The sequence below is a fragment of the Pelodiscus sinensis genome, chromosome 2, assembly GCF_052426305.1.
Source record: "Pelodiscus sinensis isolate ZL-2025 chromosome 2, ASM5242630v1, whole genome shotgun sequence".
NCBI classification, from domain to species: Eukaryota; Metazoa; Chordata; order Testudines; family Trionychidae; genus Pelodiscus; species Pelodiscus sinensis.
In genome coordinates this window covers 58615690-58634321 of record NC_143053.1, presented here as the reverse complement: position 1 = coordinate 58634321, position 18632 = coordinate 58615690, and the positions used below count along the sequence as shown (strand labels likewise).

Sequence of the window (18632 nt, the reverse complement as noted above, 5' to 3'; positions counted from 1 at the left end):
GAAAAGAAATAGTCATATGCAAACACACGCAGTTTTTTAATTGGCTTGTTCTGAATTTCTTCTTCTAATCTGTCCAAATAAAATAATTGCAGTTTTGCAAACTACAGTAGTTCAGACCATACGTACAAGTCACTATAATGCATTATTTATATATCGGTAGCATCCAAGATGTTCAAGGTACAATGAATCAAATTCCCTGCTGAAGGAATTTGCTATGTAAGGACCTAATCCTCTAAACACTTTTCTGTAGTATCATTCACAGTAGTAAATCCTATGCTCCATGGCTATGTCTAGACTGGCATGAATTTCCGAAAATGCTTTTAACGGAAAAGATGCTTTTCCGCAAAAGCACTTTTTGTGGAAAAGCGTCCGTGGCCAATCTAGACGTGGTTTTCCGCAAAAAAGCCCCAATCGCCATTTCCCTGATCGGGGCTTTTTTGTGGAAAACACTACTGTGCTGTTTACATTGGCCCTTTTGGGCAAAAGTCTTTTGGAAAAAGACTTTTGCCCAAACGGGAGCAGCATAGTTTTTCCGGAAAATCACTGACGATCTTATATGAGATCGTCAGTGCTTTTCCGGAAATTCAAATGGCCAGTGTAGACAGCTGGCAAGTTTTCCCACAAAATCATCTGATTTTGCGGAAAAACTTGCCAGTCTAGACATAGCCCATATGTATTTGCAAGAAGAGGCCCAAAATGCATACTGGACTCGTGAAAAATAGGGGAAGGAATGCAACAAAAAGTAAAGCAGTGTACTTCACAGCTCAGATGCATAGAATCGGGCAAGGATATGAAGGAGCAGGTAATCACACTAGTTGGTGAGAGTAAAGGAGGATAGGGATAGGAAGAGAAAAAGAAGAGAGAGAGTTCTGTGTTGAGATCCTGCATTTGTTGAAGTCAGTGGATCTTTTCTTAGCTTCTTTATGATAATATTTATGGAAATCATGTTATGTGCATGAAAGTAAAAACAAAGACAAGTCAAAGCAGGTAGCCACTGAAGATTCATTTGCCATGATATGATGTTTTCTGATTAAAATATGGCCATTTAGATCACTGTTATATATTTGCAAGAAATCTTGGACAAAGTGGGCCAAGTAAGGTATTTATGAAGATCTTATTCATATGTGTATATAATTTTTTTATTTGAAATTAGCAGGGCTCGACAAAGTATGCGAGTAGTGAGTAGATTTCAGCCAGGCGCCCCGTTCATTCACAGCGCGCGCATGCACAATGAGGGTCTTGCACATGCACAGTGCGGGGCTGGCGAGCAGCTTTCGCCGCCGTTTGTCAAGCCCTGGAAATTAGGAATACTTAATCTATGCTTAGATATCAAATATTTGCTTCTGGGAGAGACCAGAAGGTTTGTCCAGCTGTGAAGGGACTAGTCAAGTTGAGTGGCCCATCAAGGAGTAATTGACTCACAATGATGAGCCTTCCTACAGAAGAACATAAGAACGGCCTTACTGGGTCAGACGAAAGGTCCATCTAGCCCAATATCCTGTCTTCCAGCAGTGGCCAATGCCAGATACCCAGGAGGGAATGAACAAAACAGATAATCATAAAGTGAGCCCTTCCTGTGACCCATTTCCAGCAAACAGAGGCAAAAGATAACATTCCTATCCATTCTGGCTAATAAGTATTGATGGACCTATCCACCAGGAATTTATCTAGTTCTTTCTTTAACCCTGTTAAAGTCCTGGTCTTTACAACATCCTCTGGCAAGGAGTTCCACTGAGTGATTGTGTGCTGCATGAAGAAATACTTCCTTTTGTTTGTTTTAAACCTGCTACCTATTAATTTCATTTGGTGACCTCCTAGTTCTTATGTTATGGGGACAAGTAAATAACTTTTCCTTATTCACTTTTTCCATACTAGTCATGATTTTATAGACCTCTATCATATCCCCCCTTAGTCTCCTCTTTTCTAAGCTGAAAAGTCCCCGTCTTTTCAATCTGTCTTCATATGGGACCTGTTCCAAACCCCTAATCATTTTTGTTGCCCTTTTCTGAACCTTTTCCAGTGCCAATATATCTTTTTTGAGATGAGGTGACCATATCTGTACACAGTACTCAAGAAGTGGGCATGCCATGGATTTATACAGAGGTAATAAGATATTCTCTGTCTTATTATCTATCCCTTTTTAATCATTCCTAACATTCTGTTTACCTTTTTGACTGTTGCTGCACATTGAGTGGATGTTTTTAGAGAACTATACAAAATGACTCCAAGATCTCTCTCTTGAGTGGTTCAAACATTCAAAATAGCTTGGGGGCACTAGTGTCCATCTGCAAAAAACTAAGTCATACATGGACAGGTGATCTACTCATGTGACTGGACATCATCTTGTAGCTGTACTTTCCACAGCAAGAACAATGGCAGAAGATATAAAAGATCTAGAAACCCCTCCATTTTGTCTTCAATCCTGCTTCTTACCTTTTGAAGATATTTGCTGGAAGTTGAAGTGCTAAATAAAGGATTGAATGGTTCATACAAGCAGTGGGTGTATTCCAGAGACTTGTCTTAAGCTGGCAGTTTATTCTATGACTGCTATAAGCCTGAACCAAGAACTTTGCAATTGTTGTATGTATTTGATGTCTTTTACCAATTTCAACTCTCTCGCTTTTTTCTTTCTTTTTATGAATAAACCTTTAGATTTAGATACTAAATGATTGGTGACAGTGTGATTTTGTGGATAAGAGTCTGTTATATATTGATCTGGAGTGTGGCTGGTCCTTTGGAAATGGAAGAGCTTCGTATTTGATGAGATTGGTTTTCATTACTGCTCATCTGTATAAAGAGTGCCTCTGGTGGTGATCCATGAGAACTGGAGTTTCTGAGGGAATTGCTTGGATGACTTATTGTTAGTCAGTGTGGTGAAACAGAAGTTCTCTTTCGGTCTGATCTGTAGTACCTTGTAAGTGAGGGACCCCCCGTCTTGATCTGTGGCAGCTCTGTCTCTAAGTCATTCACCGTAATGCTCTCAGACTATGTCTACACTACAATGATCTATTGGGAAACAGTACGCAAATTGTGCTCTGCAATTTGCATATCTTTTTCCAATAGTTCTTTTGGAAGAGGCTTTTCTGAAATTTGGTCCGTCTACACTGGGCCAAATTTGAGAAAAGCCTCCTCCTTCGGAAGACCCCCTCCTTCCTCATGGGAGGAGGAAAACAGGGCTTCCAAAAGAGCATGTCTGCTCTTCCGCAGACAAAAGCGGAAGAGCAGATGCATTCCCTGAACGCGGCGGAGTTTTTTTCCCTGGACATGGCGAAAAACCGCAGAGTATAGACATAGCTTCAGTAGTGCTTCTCCGAGCAAACCTAGCTACAGACAGAAGTGAACTTTTGTAATTTTTATGGACCATGAGATTCTACTAGTATACTTTCCTCAATTCCTTGTTGTGTGCAATGTCCTCTTTAGTACAGAAGTATTTTTATTTAGAAGTTTTTCCTATGAGAAATTGTGAGGAATCCCATTCTCTGGTTATAGGACAGAAATACAAAAGTCTTACACCTATGGGGAAAAAGGCAGAAAATCATGTCACATCATTTTAAGAATAATAGAAATTTCAAACAACTAATTGTTTAAATGTATGTCATATTTAAGTAATTGCTTTTAAATCATTTAAAACTGATAATCATATAGAACTAAGGGCTTGTCTAGCTTTACTACACCGCAATGGCAGAGTGGCAGCAGTGCCACTGTGCAGCTGCAGTGCTTAGTGAAGATGCTGTCTTCAGCGATTGGTGAGCATCTCTTGCTGGTGTAGGTACCTCACTGCCATGAGAGGTAGTAACAATGTTGAAATAAGCCTTCCTGCTGACATAATGCTGTCTACATGGGGGCTTAGTTGGTATAACTACATCACTGGAGTGACATACTTATACTGATATACACTGATCATGTGGCCCGAGTCCAAGATTGTTAGATATTGAGGAAGGATTCTTGCTCAGTTACAGCCTTACTATAATGCACACCAGGCCTCTTTAAGATAAAATGCTAAAAGCTGAAGTTTTTTGAATTGGTAGCCTTGACTAATAGCCTTACTATGAGAATGCTATCGAAGATACTGTTATTAAAATTCTGCATACTGAGTGTGTGAGGGACCCCATACACCTCATGGAAGCAAGAGCTGTGGGGGAAGAGGAGCACAGTTGGCAGGCACACTCACTCTTCTGCGCTCCACTGCACTTTGCTTTGGGACCAGAAAGACCCCTTCGGGGTAGGTGAGATTAGGTTCTAAAACCCTTCACCTGTGTGCAGGCCCAGGGCTGATTGTGGCACAGGGAGAGCTGGGGTGTCAGAGGGGTTTTGCTCCGTGTGATTGGTTTGTGGCCTATTTGGGGACAGTTTCCAGTCATGGGCTGTAAGGAGCCCTGAGTTTGAGCATTTTGCCCTGAGCAAATGCCCTCAGTGGTGCCCAGACCCGGCCTGGTCCGTTACACTATGCATGAGTTGAGGTTTCACGGGGGAAAGGGTGGGGTCAGGGGCTGCTAATGGACAGTGCCTCCCCGTCCCAGCTCACCAGAAGTCCCAGGCTGGATTGTATAATTGCTCTGGCCAGGGCTGACCCATGGACTAGGAGTTTTTGAGACCCCTATTGTAGGTAAAAGAGCGATAGAAAAAGGATGGACTATCTGAAGTGTTCTTGTCCCCTCATTTCTATAGTCAACTCACACTGAAAAATGCATTTTTCTTAGGGTTACCACTAGATAAAATTATTTCCAGTTCTCTGGTAAACACTTTTCAGTCTTAATTTCAGTTTTAGGTTCATAACTTTACATATAATATTGTTACACACATTTCACCATTATAGTATACACCAGTAAGTTATTAGTTTTCAAATAATACCTCACAAGGCATACTTTGTACAAAGATTATTACAGTTGTATGGAGGATGTAAATACAGGCGTGCATTTGGTCCCAGAGACATAATCAGATTTGTGTTAAACAAGTGTTTTGGTTAAGCAGGATATGGCTAAGTGGGATTATATTTGTATTTTCATTCAGAATACTAATGACTTCACATATAGCTGGCATGTTTATTTTCCCCTCGAGTACTGCATTAAGTAAATGAGTATTCTTTGCAAAAATCGGATGTTATTTGCTTATTCATTTCAGTACAGATAACAGCTGTTTGACTGAAGGAAGAGGATGATGACATAATGCTGTTTAACATTTTTTTCCTGTTTGGAGCAATAGTAGACACATCTCTGACATTTACCTTAGTAGTATATTTAGGAAGCTTTGAAGAAGAAAGGCTACGTCTACACTGGCCCCTTCTTCAGAAGGGGCATGCTAATTTTGAAAGTGGGAATAGGGAAATCTGTGGGGGATTTAAATATCCCCCGCGGGATTTAAATAAACATGTCCGCCGGTTTTTTTCCGGCTTGGGGAAAAGCCGGAAAAAAGCGTCTAGACTGGCCCGATCCTCCGGAATAAAGCCCTTTTCCGGAGGATCTCTTATTCCTAACTGAAAGTAGGAATAAGAGATCCTCTGGAATAGGGCTTTATTCTGGAGGATCGGGCCAGTCTAGATGCTTTTTTCCGGCTTTTCCCCAAGCCGGAAAAAAAGCTGCGGACATGTTTATTTAAATCCCGCGGGGGATATTTAAATCCCCCGCGGATTTCCCTATTCCCACTTTCAAAATTAGCATGCCCCTTCGGAAGAAGGGGCCAGTGTAGACGTAGCCAAAGTGTCTAACTTCACTTACCATTGTAAGGAAAAGGCCAGAGCAGTTAGCTAATCAAGTTTAGTGCTAAGAAAAAGTGAGTTATGCACATCTTGTAGAGTAGGGAAATAAATTTAAAATTTATGATGGTGGGCACCTTTATAACCATAGAATTATTGTACCTTTCTAAGTTGTCAGGGAGCCAAAAGTTAATCAAGCAGTGAATTGTTGAAAACCTCACTTACGGAAATAACAGCTGTTTTTGGATAAAATGAGGTGTAGGTATCCATTTAATTTAAAACCTAATCCATCCAGTAGTTTACAGCTGTTCACAAATTGTGATTCTCTTGTCTATAAACAAAATTAAAAAGTGTGTGTGTGTGTGTGTGTGTGTGTGTGTACACACTTTGGTTTGTATATGATATATTTGCTGGCTGTAAATAAATTTTGTTTAAAACATCAATCTAGTTTGCATTGGCTAGTTATGGATACAAGTTAAAGGAACAGAGTCTTAGCTGGTGTAAAATGATTTTAATGGAGCTCACATTTTACATGAGATGGTGATATAACCCAAAGAATGTAATGGTTTTTATTTTTAATTAGACAATAAAAATGTTAGTTAATGCCTCCTTCAGCCAGGTCTAGATTTAGGACACCATTTAGAACATTCATTCTGGGCTGCTGATAATGGTAGTGCTGCCTTCAGAACTGGATACCCAGCCAGCAGCTACTTTCCCGCTGCAAAGTTCTGAAGGCAGCAGCACGTAAGTGAGGATTACAATATCATGACCCCCTACAATATCCTTGAGACCTCCCAATAGCCCTATTTTGGATTGGGATCCCTATGGTTACAGTACCATGAAATTTCAGATATAAATATCTGAAACCATGAATTTTACAATTTTTAATATCCTGTGATTGTGAAATTGACCAAAATATAAACATAGATGTACTGTGCACATATGGAGAAATAGTTAAAGGTGACGGAAAAGCACAGAGAATGTCAGATAGAGGAAGATAGGGGAGAAGGAAAGATGAAGGATAGGGTGCGATGCTGCTTATGAGCAAGATGACCATTTATATCAATGTTGGTATCTCTGTTACACAATTACCAAAATCTTGTACAAAGTATCTCATTTAAGATGTCAATAGAAAAGTTATGAATTGTTAAGTATGATTACTTTGTTTTAATGCATATATCATCTGTGTATCTGAAGTTATGAATATTGGCTGTATGCTTGTATTTTAAACATGTTTTCTTTCTGGCTGACACTCACCAGATAGATTTGCAACAGGGCTAGACCGCTATGTATTTATGGCCCATTAAGGACACTTGGCAATCAGAGTGGGATACATAGGGTACTGTAGTACTCATCCCAGTCAACAGGTCTTCAGATTACAAGGAGCCCATGGCCACCTTCTGTGATTCAGTGTAGGGGCATGTGATAGACTCATGTGACCCTGGAGTCTATCTTGGGCCAGTTATTTGCCATATAACAGGAACTGTGGGTTTTGTTCAGCACAGTAACTTTCATTTATATGGCAAAGGATATAAAAACCACTTGAGATACCTTCACTTTCTTCTTTCATGCTCTAATTATCTGTACTGTGGATTTACAACTAAAAGGCTATATACATCGGCCAACTGGACAGTCCTACGTAAAAGAATAAATGGACACAAATCAGATATTAGGAATGGCAATATACAAAAACCTGTAGGGGAACACTTCAATCTCCCTGGACACACAATTACAGATCTAAAGGTAGCCATCCTGCAGCAAAAAAACTTCAAGACCAGGCTTCAAAGAGAAACTGCTGAGCCATAGTTCATCTTCAAGTTTGACACAATCAGCTCAAGATTAAACAAAGACTGTGAATGGCTCACTAACTACAAAAGCAGCTTCTCCTCTCTTGCTATTCACACCTCCAGATCAGCTACTAGAAGTGGGCCTCATCCTCCCTGATTGGATCTACCTTGTCATCTCTAGCCTGATTCTGGGCTACATATTTATACCTGCCTCTGGAAATTTCCACTACATGCATCTGACGAAGTGGGTCTTTGCCCACGAAAGCTTATTCTCCAACACTTCGGTTAGTCTATAAGGTGCCACAGGACTCCTCGCTACTTTTACAACTAAAAGGAATATCTTAAATTAAGGACTGAGAACCTTCCAATTAGTGGAAGTTACCAGGGAGACTTTACAATCTACCTGTATATTCCATCACTGCTAGAAACCTCATATAAGGACTGTTCAGTTATGTATAGGTATATAATCTATTAACAGTTTATAACTGTCTTTTTTGTATTAATTTGTAGTTAATTTACTAAGGAATGCCTAACTGTGGTATTTGGGTACATACATAATGACCTGGGGATAAATGTGTAATCCTTGGGATTAGTAAAAACCTAATATGTGGTAAATTAGATTTTGAGTAACCTCTCAGTATATGAGACTTCTTTGTCTGTATGAGAGCCAAGGGCTGGAACTACTAAAGGCTTTTTGGCTTCTGATTAACCATTGTGGCACTACAGAAGATCTTCTATTACTGGCTTGGTTATTCTAATTATAGAATAAACCACCAGTTTGGGGGATTGCCTGCTTTGTTTGTTGCAGTTTGCACTGAGTTTAGCATTCTCAATATGATCCATCCCAGTTACCTGGTCACAAAGGGGTTACAAGTTACAGGGTTAACTGTACCTCTGTCTGGGTATGTCTACACTACCACCCTAGTTCGAACTACGGTGGTAATGTACGTAACCGGAGTTGCAAATGAAGCCCGGGATTTGAATTTCCCAGGCTTCATTTGTATAAAGCCGGGCGCCGCCATTTTTAAATGTCCGCTAGTGCGGACTCTGTGCCGCATGTAATCGCTTTATGCAAATGAAGCCCGGGAAATTCAAATCCCGGGCTTCATTTGCAACTCCGGTTGCCTACATTACCACCTTAGTTCGAACTAGGGTGGTAGTGTAGACATACCCTCTCTTTCTGGGCTCTGAGGGTACTTCTAAACTACATGCCCCCGCTCTGCCAATCAGCTGTTTGTCGGCAGATCGGGGCAGTCTGGACGCGACGCGCCGACAAAGAAGCCTTTCTTGACCGGCACAGGTAAACCTGGTTTCACGAGGCATACCTGTGCCGATCAAAAAAGGCTTCTTTGTGGCGCGTTGCGTCCAGACTGCCCCGATCTGCCGACAAACAGCTGATCGGCAGAGCGGGGCAGCCATTTAAATTTAAATGAAGCCGCGATTATTTTAATCGCGGCTTCATTTCCCTCTGCCGATCTGGCTAATCTACATGCCTCCGTCGACGGAGGCATGTAGTTTAGACGTACCCTGAGTGTATCTCTTTACATCACTGGTTCTCAAACTTTTTGGCTCATTGACTACCTGGCTCAATGTAAACTTTTCCGTGGACCATCAGTTGCTAATGGAAACTCACTATTCATTACATAATTATGTACAGTAAACTTCCGATAATCCGGCACCTTTAGGACCCAGGGCTTGCCAGATTATCAGATTTGCCTGTCTATAAGAAGGGGGGGCTATGAATGGTCTGGGGTGGAGGGGATGCCACCCCAGACCCCTCATAGCCCCCCCTTCCAATAGTCCAGCTCTGCCCCAGGCGTCCCTGATTCAGCCGCTGCTGGTCAGTTTCAGCAGCGGCTGAATCAGGGACGCCTACAGCAGAACAGCTGGAGTGCTGCCGGGTTGGTCCGGTAGCGCCGACCTTTGGCGCGGCGAGACCAACCCGGCAGCACCCCAGCTGCTCTGCCCCAGGTGTCCCCTAGTCAGCCGCTGCTGATACTGATCAGTGGCTGACTCCAGGAAGCCCGAGGCAGAGCTGCTCTGCCTCAGGCTTCCTGGAGTCAGCCGCTGGTCAGTTTCAGCAGCAGCAGAATTAGGACACCTGGGGCAGAGCAGCTGGAGTGCTGCCGGGTTGGTCCGGTAGTGCCGAGGTGCGGCGCTACTGGACCAACCCGGCAGCACCCCAGCTGCTCTGCCCCAGGCGTCCCCAAGTCAGACGCTGTTGATACTGATCAGTGGCTGACTCCAGGAAGCCCGAGGCAGAGCTGCTCTGCCCCAGGCTTCCTGGAGTCAGCCGCTGGTCAGTTTCAACAGTGGCTGAATCCAGATGCCTGGGACAGAGCAGCTGTGGCGCTGCCGGGTTGGTCTGGTAGCGCCAACCGTTGGCGCTGTGAGACCAATGCGGCAGCACCCCAGCTGCTCTGTCCCAAGTGTCCCTAAGTCAGCCGCTGCCTCAGGCTTCCTGGAGTCAGCCACTGATCAGTATCAGCAGCGGCTGAATCGGGGACAGCTGGGGCGCTGCCGGGTTGGGTCCCGCAGCCCTGAGGGGCAGCGCTATGGGACCAACCCAGCAGCGCCCCAGCTGCTCTGCTCCAGGCGTCCCCGATTCAGCCGCTGGTCAGTTTTAGCAGCAGCTGAATCGGGGAACCTGGGGGCAGAGCAGCTTCAATGGTTCGGCTGCCTGGAGCACTTCTGGGTTCCTGATAGTGCCTGACCATCAGGAGTGCCGGACCATCGGAGTTTTACTGTACATGCCATTTTGCTAGTGCTGCAGCTAGGGAGACTGGTTTAATTTAAATTATTAAACAGATTAAGCGCTTTAACTTTCTTATGTTAGTTTATCAAACTTCATTTTAAATAAAATATTAATTTATGTCCAACACAAAAGGTTTAAATGTTTTATTTCTGGCAGGTGTGGGTAACCTTTTCTGTCAGGGGCCACTGACCCACAGAAAAATCAGCAGGGGACCACACAAGTGAGAAGCAAAAAAACTCCTCCAAAAAATCCCAACCTTCACTGATGTGGCCCCCAACTGAGACATCTCTGGTATACCTCCCTGCCCCCCCCCCCCCCCCAGGGTGAGTGGAAGGGAAGGGATGGGACAGGGAGGGCTGAGGTTCAGAGCTTTCCGTAGGCCAGATTTACTTTTCTGGGGTTCTGGAGTTAGTGGATATTATGGACCTCATTAGACTCTGGGGTGGGGACAAAATTGAGGTGCTCAGTGTGTGGGACAGGGCTGCCAGTGAGTAGGATGGGAGGGAGGGTGCAGGATCTGGGAGGGAGGTTGGGTGCAAAAGGGGATGAGGGTGCAAGGTCTGGGTGGGAGGTAGGGTGCAGAAGCAGGCTGGGAGTAGAGTATCTGGCCAGGGGGGAGGGTGCAGAAGTAGACAGAGGGTAGGGTGTCTGAGCAAGGCAAGGAGATGGGGACAGGGAATGCCTGGGACAAAAGCTGGGGAGGGGGGTCAGAGTGGCTGAGGGGGTTCAGGGAGATGGGGGGGCAGGGTGCCCCCGGGAATAGGGCTAGGGTCAAGGTGGCTGTGGGGGTTGGGGAAATGGAAGGGCAGGGGACAAGGTGGCTGGTCACAGCACAGCAAGGTGGGTAGGTGACCCCGGGGTGTCCAGCAGGGAATGGGGTCTCATAGGGGTCCAGTCCATGGCCTCCTGGGGGACTAAGCTGCTGCTGGGTCTCTCCCCCCAGACCGAGTCCCCGTGGATATAAAGCCCTGAAGGGTCCTGAGCCCCCACCTGCCTCCTGCATGTGCAGGGTCCTCAGTCCCAGTGTCGCCTCCTCTTACTGTTGCAGGGTGCGGTGCAGCCCAACCTGCTGCTGGGGGGGGGGGAGGGTGCCAGCTGATCATGCAGCCCAACCTGCTGCCTGCCCTGCAGAAGCAACCGAGGGATTCCTCCTCCGAGTTTTACTCTGAGGCCCACGGGGGGGGGGGGAGGGGGGAGATTGAGTTTGAGTTTACTTTATTCATCTCCCTGCCTGCCGGCTGGAACTGATGCTGCAACCTCGCGGCTTGGGTGCCAACTGTGAGGCTGCAGCAGCAGCGCAGGCTCCCTGCTGCATGGGGGAGAGGGGAAGGAGCTCCCACCACAGACCTGCTGGGAGGCGGCCACAGACCATTAGTGGTCCATGGAGCATACTTTGAGAACCACTGCAATAGGGTAATTTCAACATTTATTTGATACTAGAAGATTTACCCAGCTCCAGTGTAAGGGGCTATGGCTGTGGGCAAGATTCCATCTAAGCTGCATGGCAGCACAGTCCTGCAATTGTTTAAAAAGTCCCACCCAGTCAGGTAGCTCAGTGCACAGGTTTGGGTATGTGGGGGAGCTCAGGACAGGGGACTAGAGGTGTGGAGATTGAAGGAGTCAGGGCAGGAGTTTGGGGGCTCAGAGCAGGTGGTTCAGGTCGTGGGGTGGGAAGTTGGGGAGGCTCAAGGCAGGGGAGAGTGCAGGACTCAGGACAGGGACAGGGGACTCAAGGCAGGGGAGTAGGAGGGCAGGGGAGGGAGCTTACCAGGGCTGCCTGTGGTAGAGAGGGTGGTACTGCTCTCGTGGCAGCTCCTCCCATGGGGCCAGGACTGCACTGCCTGGGAGGCTCCTTGAGGTGGGGGGCCTGTCCCATGGAAAGGGCTTCTCAGAGAGGGGTACGTGGGGCTGGGCTTGCATTGCTGACCACAGTTATTTATTTGAAGGATTGTGTAGTGGATAGTACACAATTTCCTGGACTGGGAAATCAGGAGACATGGTTTAAATTCTCAGTTCAGCCACAGTCTGCCTCTGTGATCTTGAATAAGTTATTTAATCCAGCTGTAAAATGGAAAACATGCCTCACAGGCTGTTGTGATGATAAATCTATTAATGATTTCAATGGTTTTGAGCCACTTGGATACTACAGTAACAAGGGATATATATTTTTTTCCAGGTTAAGCAAAGTCTCTGATATTTCAGAATACATTTGCTGTGCTAGGTAACAAGAAAATAAAAATCAATAACAAGCATCTCGAGAAGATGCAGCACATTTTCCCAGGAGCACAATGTCCTTTTTTGATTGATTCCTCACTTCCTACATTTACATTGAATAGTTGGTCACCAGCTTTGCATAGATAAATTTGCAAACTTCTTTGTAAATGCATTGGTGAAACAGAGTTCGAAAATTTTGGCAGTAGTTTTTGGATCAGATATATTACATTTTTTTTTCTAAACAGAACTACTTCTACGCTGTGTTAAAGGACATTAGAAATATGACACAATACATACATGTATAAATACATACATATATATATGTAAAATCTCCTACAAATAATTTTTCTTCTTTTGTGAAAGTAATTATATCTACTTACTTCCAACTGTTCAGTAGCTGTTCCGTATTCTGTATAGGGGAAATACCCTTATTATTGCAAAATTGTCTACAGCATAATTTAGTTCATTCAGTCATTTTGTGTTGTTACAGAGGATCTTGATGATTTAAGAATGGAAGGAGTAACCAGTGTGATGTCTTCTGGAAATAAATTTAACCAGACTCGAAGTACACATCCTGCTGAACCTCAGGCAAAGGTCACACTGAACATCTGCGCAAGGTGTGCCAGGTAAAACAATAGCCAGTCATAGTAACAAGTAGATTCTTTTCTCCAGCCTTTTAAGATAATTACTCTGCTTACCTAAGGGACAAAGAATGACTGCCCCTTTGCTAAAGGCAAATTGTTTTGCTCTTACCTATCATTTGGCCTATTTTGGCAATTGAGTTTTGAGTAGTGTGTGAAACTATTCACATCAGTAGTGAATCAGGCTATGTCTACACTGGCGGCTTCTTGCGCAAGAACAGCCGTTCTTGTGCAAAAACTTGCTGGCTGTCTACACCTCACACGCGCTCTTGTGCAAGTACATTTACAGTATAGCATTGTAAAACAGGGCTTCTTCCAGAGAAGTTATTCCTCTCCCCACAAGGAATAAGCCCTCTTGCGCAAGAGCTCTTCCACAAGAGGGCAGTGTAGACAGGCACATGAATTTCTTGGCAAGAAGCCCCTATGGTTAAAATGGCCATCAGAGCTTTCTTCCACAAGAGAGTGTCCACTCTGCCATGGATGCTCTTGCGCAAAAGCACATCTTTTGCACAAAAGCACATGCCAGTGTAGACGTGCTCTTGTGGAAAACTTTTTGCGCGAGAACTCTTCCGCAAAACAGTTCTTCGGAAGAAGCCGCCAGTGTAGATGTAGCCTCCAAATATAGATAGTCTTGAGTTTTACCTCACAGCTTAAAACTGTTTTAACCCTTTCTGAATTTCATCATGGCCATGTGCATCTGTGATCAGCTGTGAGCCTGAGGGGGAAGCGAGGAAGCTTCCCATGCTGCCTGTTCTTCAAATAGAAACCAGCCAATGAGCAACATGCCAAACCTCTCTCCCCCCGCCCCCACACACACCTGGGCTCACAGCGTTCACAGATGAAGGGGGCCCTGCAGCTGGCTTTTCAGAGTGGTGTGCAGGGACGGGGCAGGCAGGGAGCCTTGCTGAGACAGCCACTAGACCTACGGGCCAAATCCAGGGGCTTGGCAGGGCGGATCCAGCCCATAGGTCCTGGTGTAGATTAATAAGACCAATACAGAGGTTTGCTAATTTTCTCCTTGCTTTCACCATTGGCTAGTTTTGCAGGGTTTTCTTTATCAGTTTTCTTAAGGTTATCACTTTGAGAATGGTACCTGTTTAGGGATTGTTTGTAGTGTTGTATCAGTGTTGGTCCCAGGATACTAGAGAGACATGGTGAGTGAAGCAATGTATTTTATTGGTAAAATAGACAAGCTTTCAAGTTTATACAGAGTTCTTCTTCAGGTTTAGGGATGCTGACTTTAAAACACTTGCTGGTACTTCTAATATACCCACAGGCCAGATGAAATCCTATGCTTTGCCACAAGCAGCACTGTTCCCATAAGGAGATATTGACAACATTGCCAGTACAGCTCTCAACACTGTGAGCTGTAAAACCTGTAATTCTCAGAAATGTTGCTTTTGGTTATAAGGTGTTGTACCTTCATAAATGACTGAAACTGGTGCTCTAGAGAGTAAATTAATTAAAATATAGTGCTGATGACCATCTTCTGTCTTCCTAAATCATAGGAAATTAAATGCCAATATTATGTGATATGCTTTCAAACAACCAAATATGTAAAAGTAAGTTTCATTTTCTCAACCTGGTGCTCATCCACATGTTATGTGGTAGTGAAAAGTAAATTAGGTAGGTTTGGTTTTCTATATGTAGATGGAATTTGTACAAAAATGTAATACAAATACTTTATATGGATCTGTTTTAAGGTAAAGTTAGGTTAAATCCACCTTTGCAATGGTTGAATTGATACATTTTGTGTCTGTGATTGCATTGAAATTAATTATTGTTGAATTATTGGGCGTTTAGAATTGCCCTAATTGGCAACTCAAAATTCCCCTGGTAAGGTTTTCCCTTGAGGCTAACACAAAAACTGAAGCTTCAGCGGCTAGCCGCATTAGTCTGTACAGGATAAGCTTAAAAAAACAACAAATGATCTGGAACTGAAAGGGAACATGCGGGAGGGCTATAAAGCCAACTTTACTGGCCCTTCAGCGTGCCAAATAGTGCTTGGCTATTCCTTGGAATTGATCCATACCCTTCCCTCTCCCAGTCCCACTTAACGATGACAGAGAGGATCTAACTGAAAATTTGTTTCCACCATATTCATAATCTGAGTACCAGAATGCTCGCCTCCATTACTTTGTCTCTTATTGCTGTTCATCATCTTCTTTAAGCTCCCAAAGAATCATAAGTCTTTCTGCCCCAATGCCACTGAGGGAAGGCTCTAAAGTTAGTGTTGAGAGGACTTTATCATTCTTTTCAAGGATATATAATGTCCAGGGATGATACTGGAGCTTCAGCTGCTCATGAAACAATAAGTGGGAAGAAAGCCACTTTTCTACTTTATATTTGGTGAAGTAATTACCTAAATTTTCCAAGGTACAGTTATCCATATCTTGTTTTCTTCACAATGGACTGTTCCAGTGGATTCTACATCCAACAGCCCAGCTACTGAATGAAATGAGCCTAAAGAAGCATACTTCACCAATGTTCTAAAGAGGATGCCAAAGGCAATTCAATATATTGGCATACGTCTTTAAAATCTTATCTGGGTTAGGTCCTACCTACCTGCCAGACCACACCTCTCCAGAAGTAGGTCCTATAACAGATATTACCCTGACAAACTTTGTCTCTCTCTCTCTTTTCTAGCAAGGCAGTTGAAGTCCTTTAATGAGTTGTTACAAATATTCTATGGTATTCAGTATTTGGTAACCTCTGTAGATGTTCCTCAAGTTTGGAATTTAACTCCCTTGTCAGTATGTCGATATGTAACTATATTTACCTTCAGAACAAATTATTTCACCAATTTCTGTGTCTGAGTTTTAGATTAAGGTTTTGGATTAAGGGGAAGGTATTTTTATATTCTTACTTTATATTTTTAATTAATTAATATTTGCCATGAAACTTTGGGCTTCACTTGGAGCAGTAAGGACTTATATCAATACCTATCCTATAACCCTGGATGTTGCTGTGCTGTGCAGTTTTGATTCAGAGCTCTGATGCCAGCAGCCTGCTTCATAGCATAATGCCTGTTTACTCCTTGCAGGGTGACACCAACAGCCCTTCCAGCCTCAAGTCTCCCAAAAACCATCTCCCCTACTGTGCTCATTGTACCACTCACAAAATGTTATCATATTCACCACTCCTTCCAGTTGGTCCACGATCCTTAGTCTAGAGCATGGTGAATTAAAACCTATATACCAAACATTTTAAAGAACATATTTCCAATACGTATTATAACTTTCTTAGATCCTCTGTACATACACCCTGCAATAATATTAATGGACAGTTCACATATGATATTTTACATGATACCTTTTACATACATATTAAGACCACAGTGATTTGAGGTACACTGAGCTGATCAGGACAACTAAATCTCACTGCTACATACCAGGGAGTCCCCTATCCTCTGGAACTGGGGTGCTCTTAAGATCAGATACACCTATCTGTGTTTATAGATGTGCACTCTGGTCTTGGTAGTGGGCCCTTTTAAACGGAAAAATAAATACAAATTAATATAAATTGTTACCAGGACTTTCTGATACAGTTAAACGTGTAAGAGTATTCCTCTTAAATTCACCTTAAGTATTCCTCTTTAATTCCTCTTAAATTCATTTAATGGTATTTAATAATGGAGCTATTTTAAAGTGATTTGAAGTGAATAGTTCCACTTAATTTGACTGGATGTTTTATAAGTAGGAGACTTGTCAGATCAGGTTACTTTTTACCACCCATGTTTTGGCTGCCTGTGGAATGAATAAGATTTCTTCAGTTATGCATTTTTGTTTAATTGGCAGAAAACCAAATATTGGGAATTGTGCATGTTGGCTCAGATGAAAATATAATGTTGCCCCTGCATTTCTACATCCAGGTCCTGTCACCTTTCTATACTTTAACAATATACCCTGCTCCAATTCTATTCCTAGGCCAAGGCACGCTCTCTGATGCTTCCACTGTTTTTCAGTCTTCCTAGGGGGAGGCTTTGTGATACTGCAGAACTGTTTTGATAGTTCATCAGTAATGCTATTAAATAGTAGCCTAATCATCATTAATTATTTGGATTTGAATGTGGATACGAGACAAATTTTTATAAAATTTCCACCATAATTCTTCACCATAATCATCTCATTATATCCACTGTGTAACATACAATTATCCATAAAAGGCTTCTTTTTCAGTATATTCTCCAAGGTCCTGACTCCATTCTCAGGAAAAAGTGCTAGTTTTCTTAGGAAGTGCAGAAAATAGGAGTCTAGAAATATTCAGGCATGGGCATAAATTTGAACTAACAGCAAGGAGTTCCTCTTTAGATTGATCAATATAGAAACAAAAATATTCTTTTCTAAACTCTAAAAGCTGATAATTCCCTTCACTAATCATCTTCAATTGATAGTTATTTCAAGGTGAAGATCATATTAATAAAAGGAAATATTTTCCTCCTAGAGATATGAATGATAAAGATGTAGGTCTCTTTCAAATCATCACACCAAATTGCTTTGTAAAATTTTATGATATAAAAACGAGACGCTTACATCTTCAGAGCTTTAAAGAGGTTTGTTGACTAGAACACAGACTAGAAACAGAGTTTAGTGTTTTCCATGTTGATGTTTTACACTTGGGGAGGGAAATGCAAGTGGATAACAGCTTAAGAGGGTTTTCAAACTGGAATATAGTGATTGAACAGTGTTTTTTCTATAGCTTCTCAAAAACTAACTATAATGCAAGTTAAGTAGCATAATAAGTCATTTGAACAAAAGGGTGACATAATTCAGTAGGTGAAAGAAGGTAAGGTTTCATAGATTGCAAAATCAGGAACATATGACGATATCTGTAATTTGGAATGTTTGTTTCTGTGGCAAAACATATTAGTTTTAGCTGGTGAGTCATAACTAGGCATCCTCACGTAAATAAAAAAAGTTAAATATTGGCCTACTTACAGAGTAGCAGAGAAGCATCTTTATTTTGTTCCATCTTGTGACTTGCAAGTTGTTTCTGCAACACATTCAATAATACTGTGAAAGATATTGCCATTTACTCCTATACATTGAAGGAGATCTGTGTGTAGCTCAAAAGGTTGTCTCTTTTACCAACAAAGGGTCATTCATTTGAAGATATTACCCTATCCACGTTGTCTAATATCCTGAGATCAACATGGTACAGCACCACTGCAAACAATGTACTTTATAAGCCATTTATCGATGAGGTATAAGATAAAGGCAGTGGGCAGCCATTTAATGGCACCGAGCAGCCATTTCAGTCGATTTTAGGGGCTTTTTTTTTAAAGACCACCCATTAGCCTTCTATGCCTGCTTCCATGCTCAAAAGTTAAATCTTTGCCTTGTGGTGTTTTGCCAGTGCATTCCTGGAAGTAAGACGCTTTTTGTTTCTAATAATGCAAGGGTGCATTAATTCTTCTTAACATCAGTAGTGCACAAAAAGGGGTTGCATGGGATTAAAAAAGAAATGGGATTATAGAAAACACACCCTCCATAAGCTTGAGTGATTCTAAACAAGAATGTCAAAAGAGAGCACTGGTTGCATGC

The 18632-nt window shown here is 42.8% G+C and overlaps 1 protein-coding gene across 5 annotated transcripts in view; it reads left to right on the top strand.

Annotated features, from left to right (window-relative positions):
- C2H8orf34 (chromosome 2 C8orf34 homolog) overlaps positions 1–18632 on the top strand; it is a 235140-nt gene that overhangs the window by 137408 nt on the left and 79100 nt on the right. For all 5 annotated transcript variants that reach the window (XM_075920568.2, XM_075920572.2, XM_075920569.2 and 2 more), the window contains one exon: positions 12939–13074. In XM_075920568.2, the coding sequence (XP_075776683.2) occupies positions 12939–13074 (136 nt within the window). The remainder of the gene's footprint in view (positions 1–12938; positions 13075–18632) is intronic.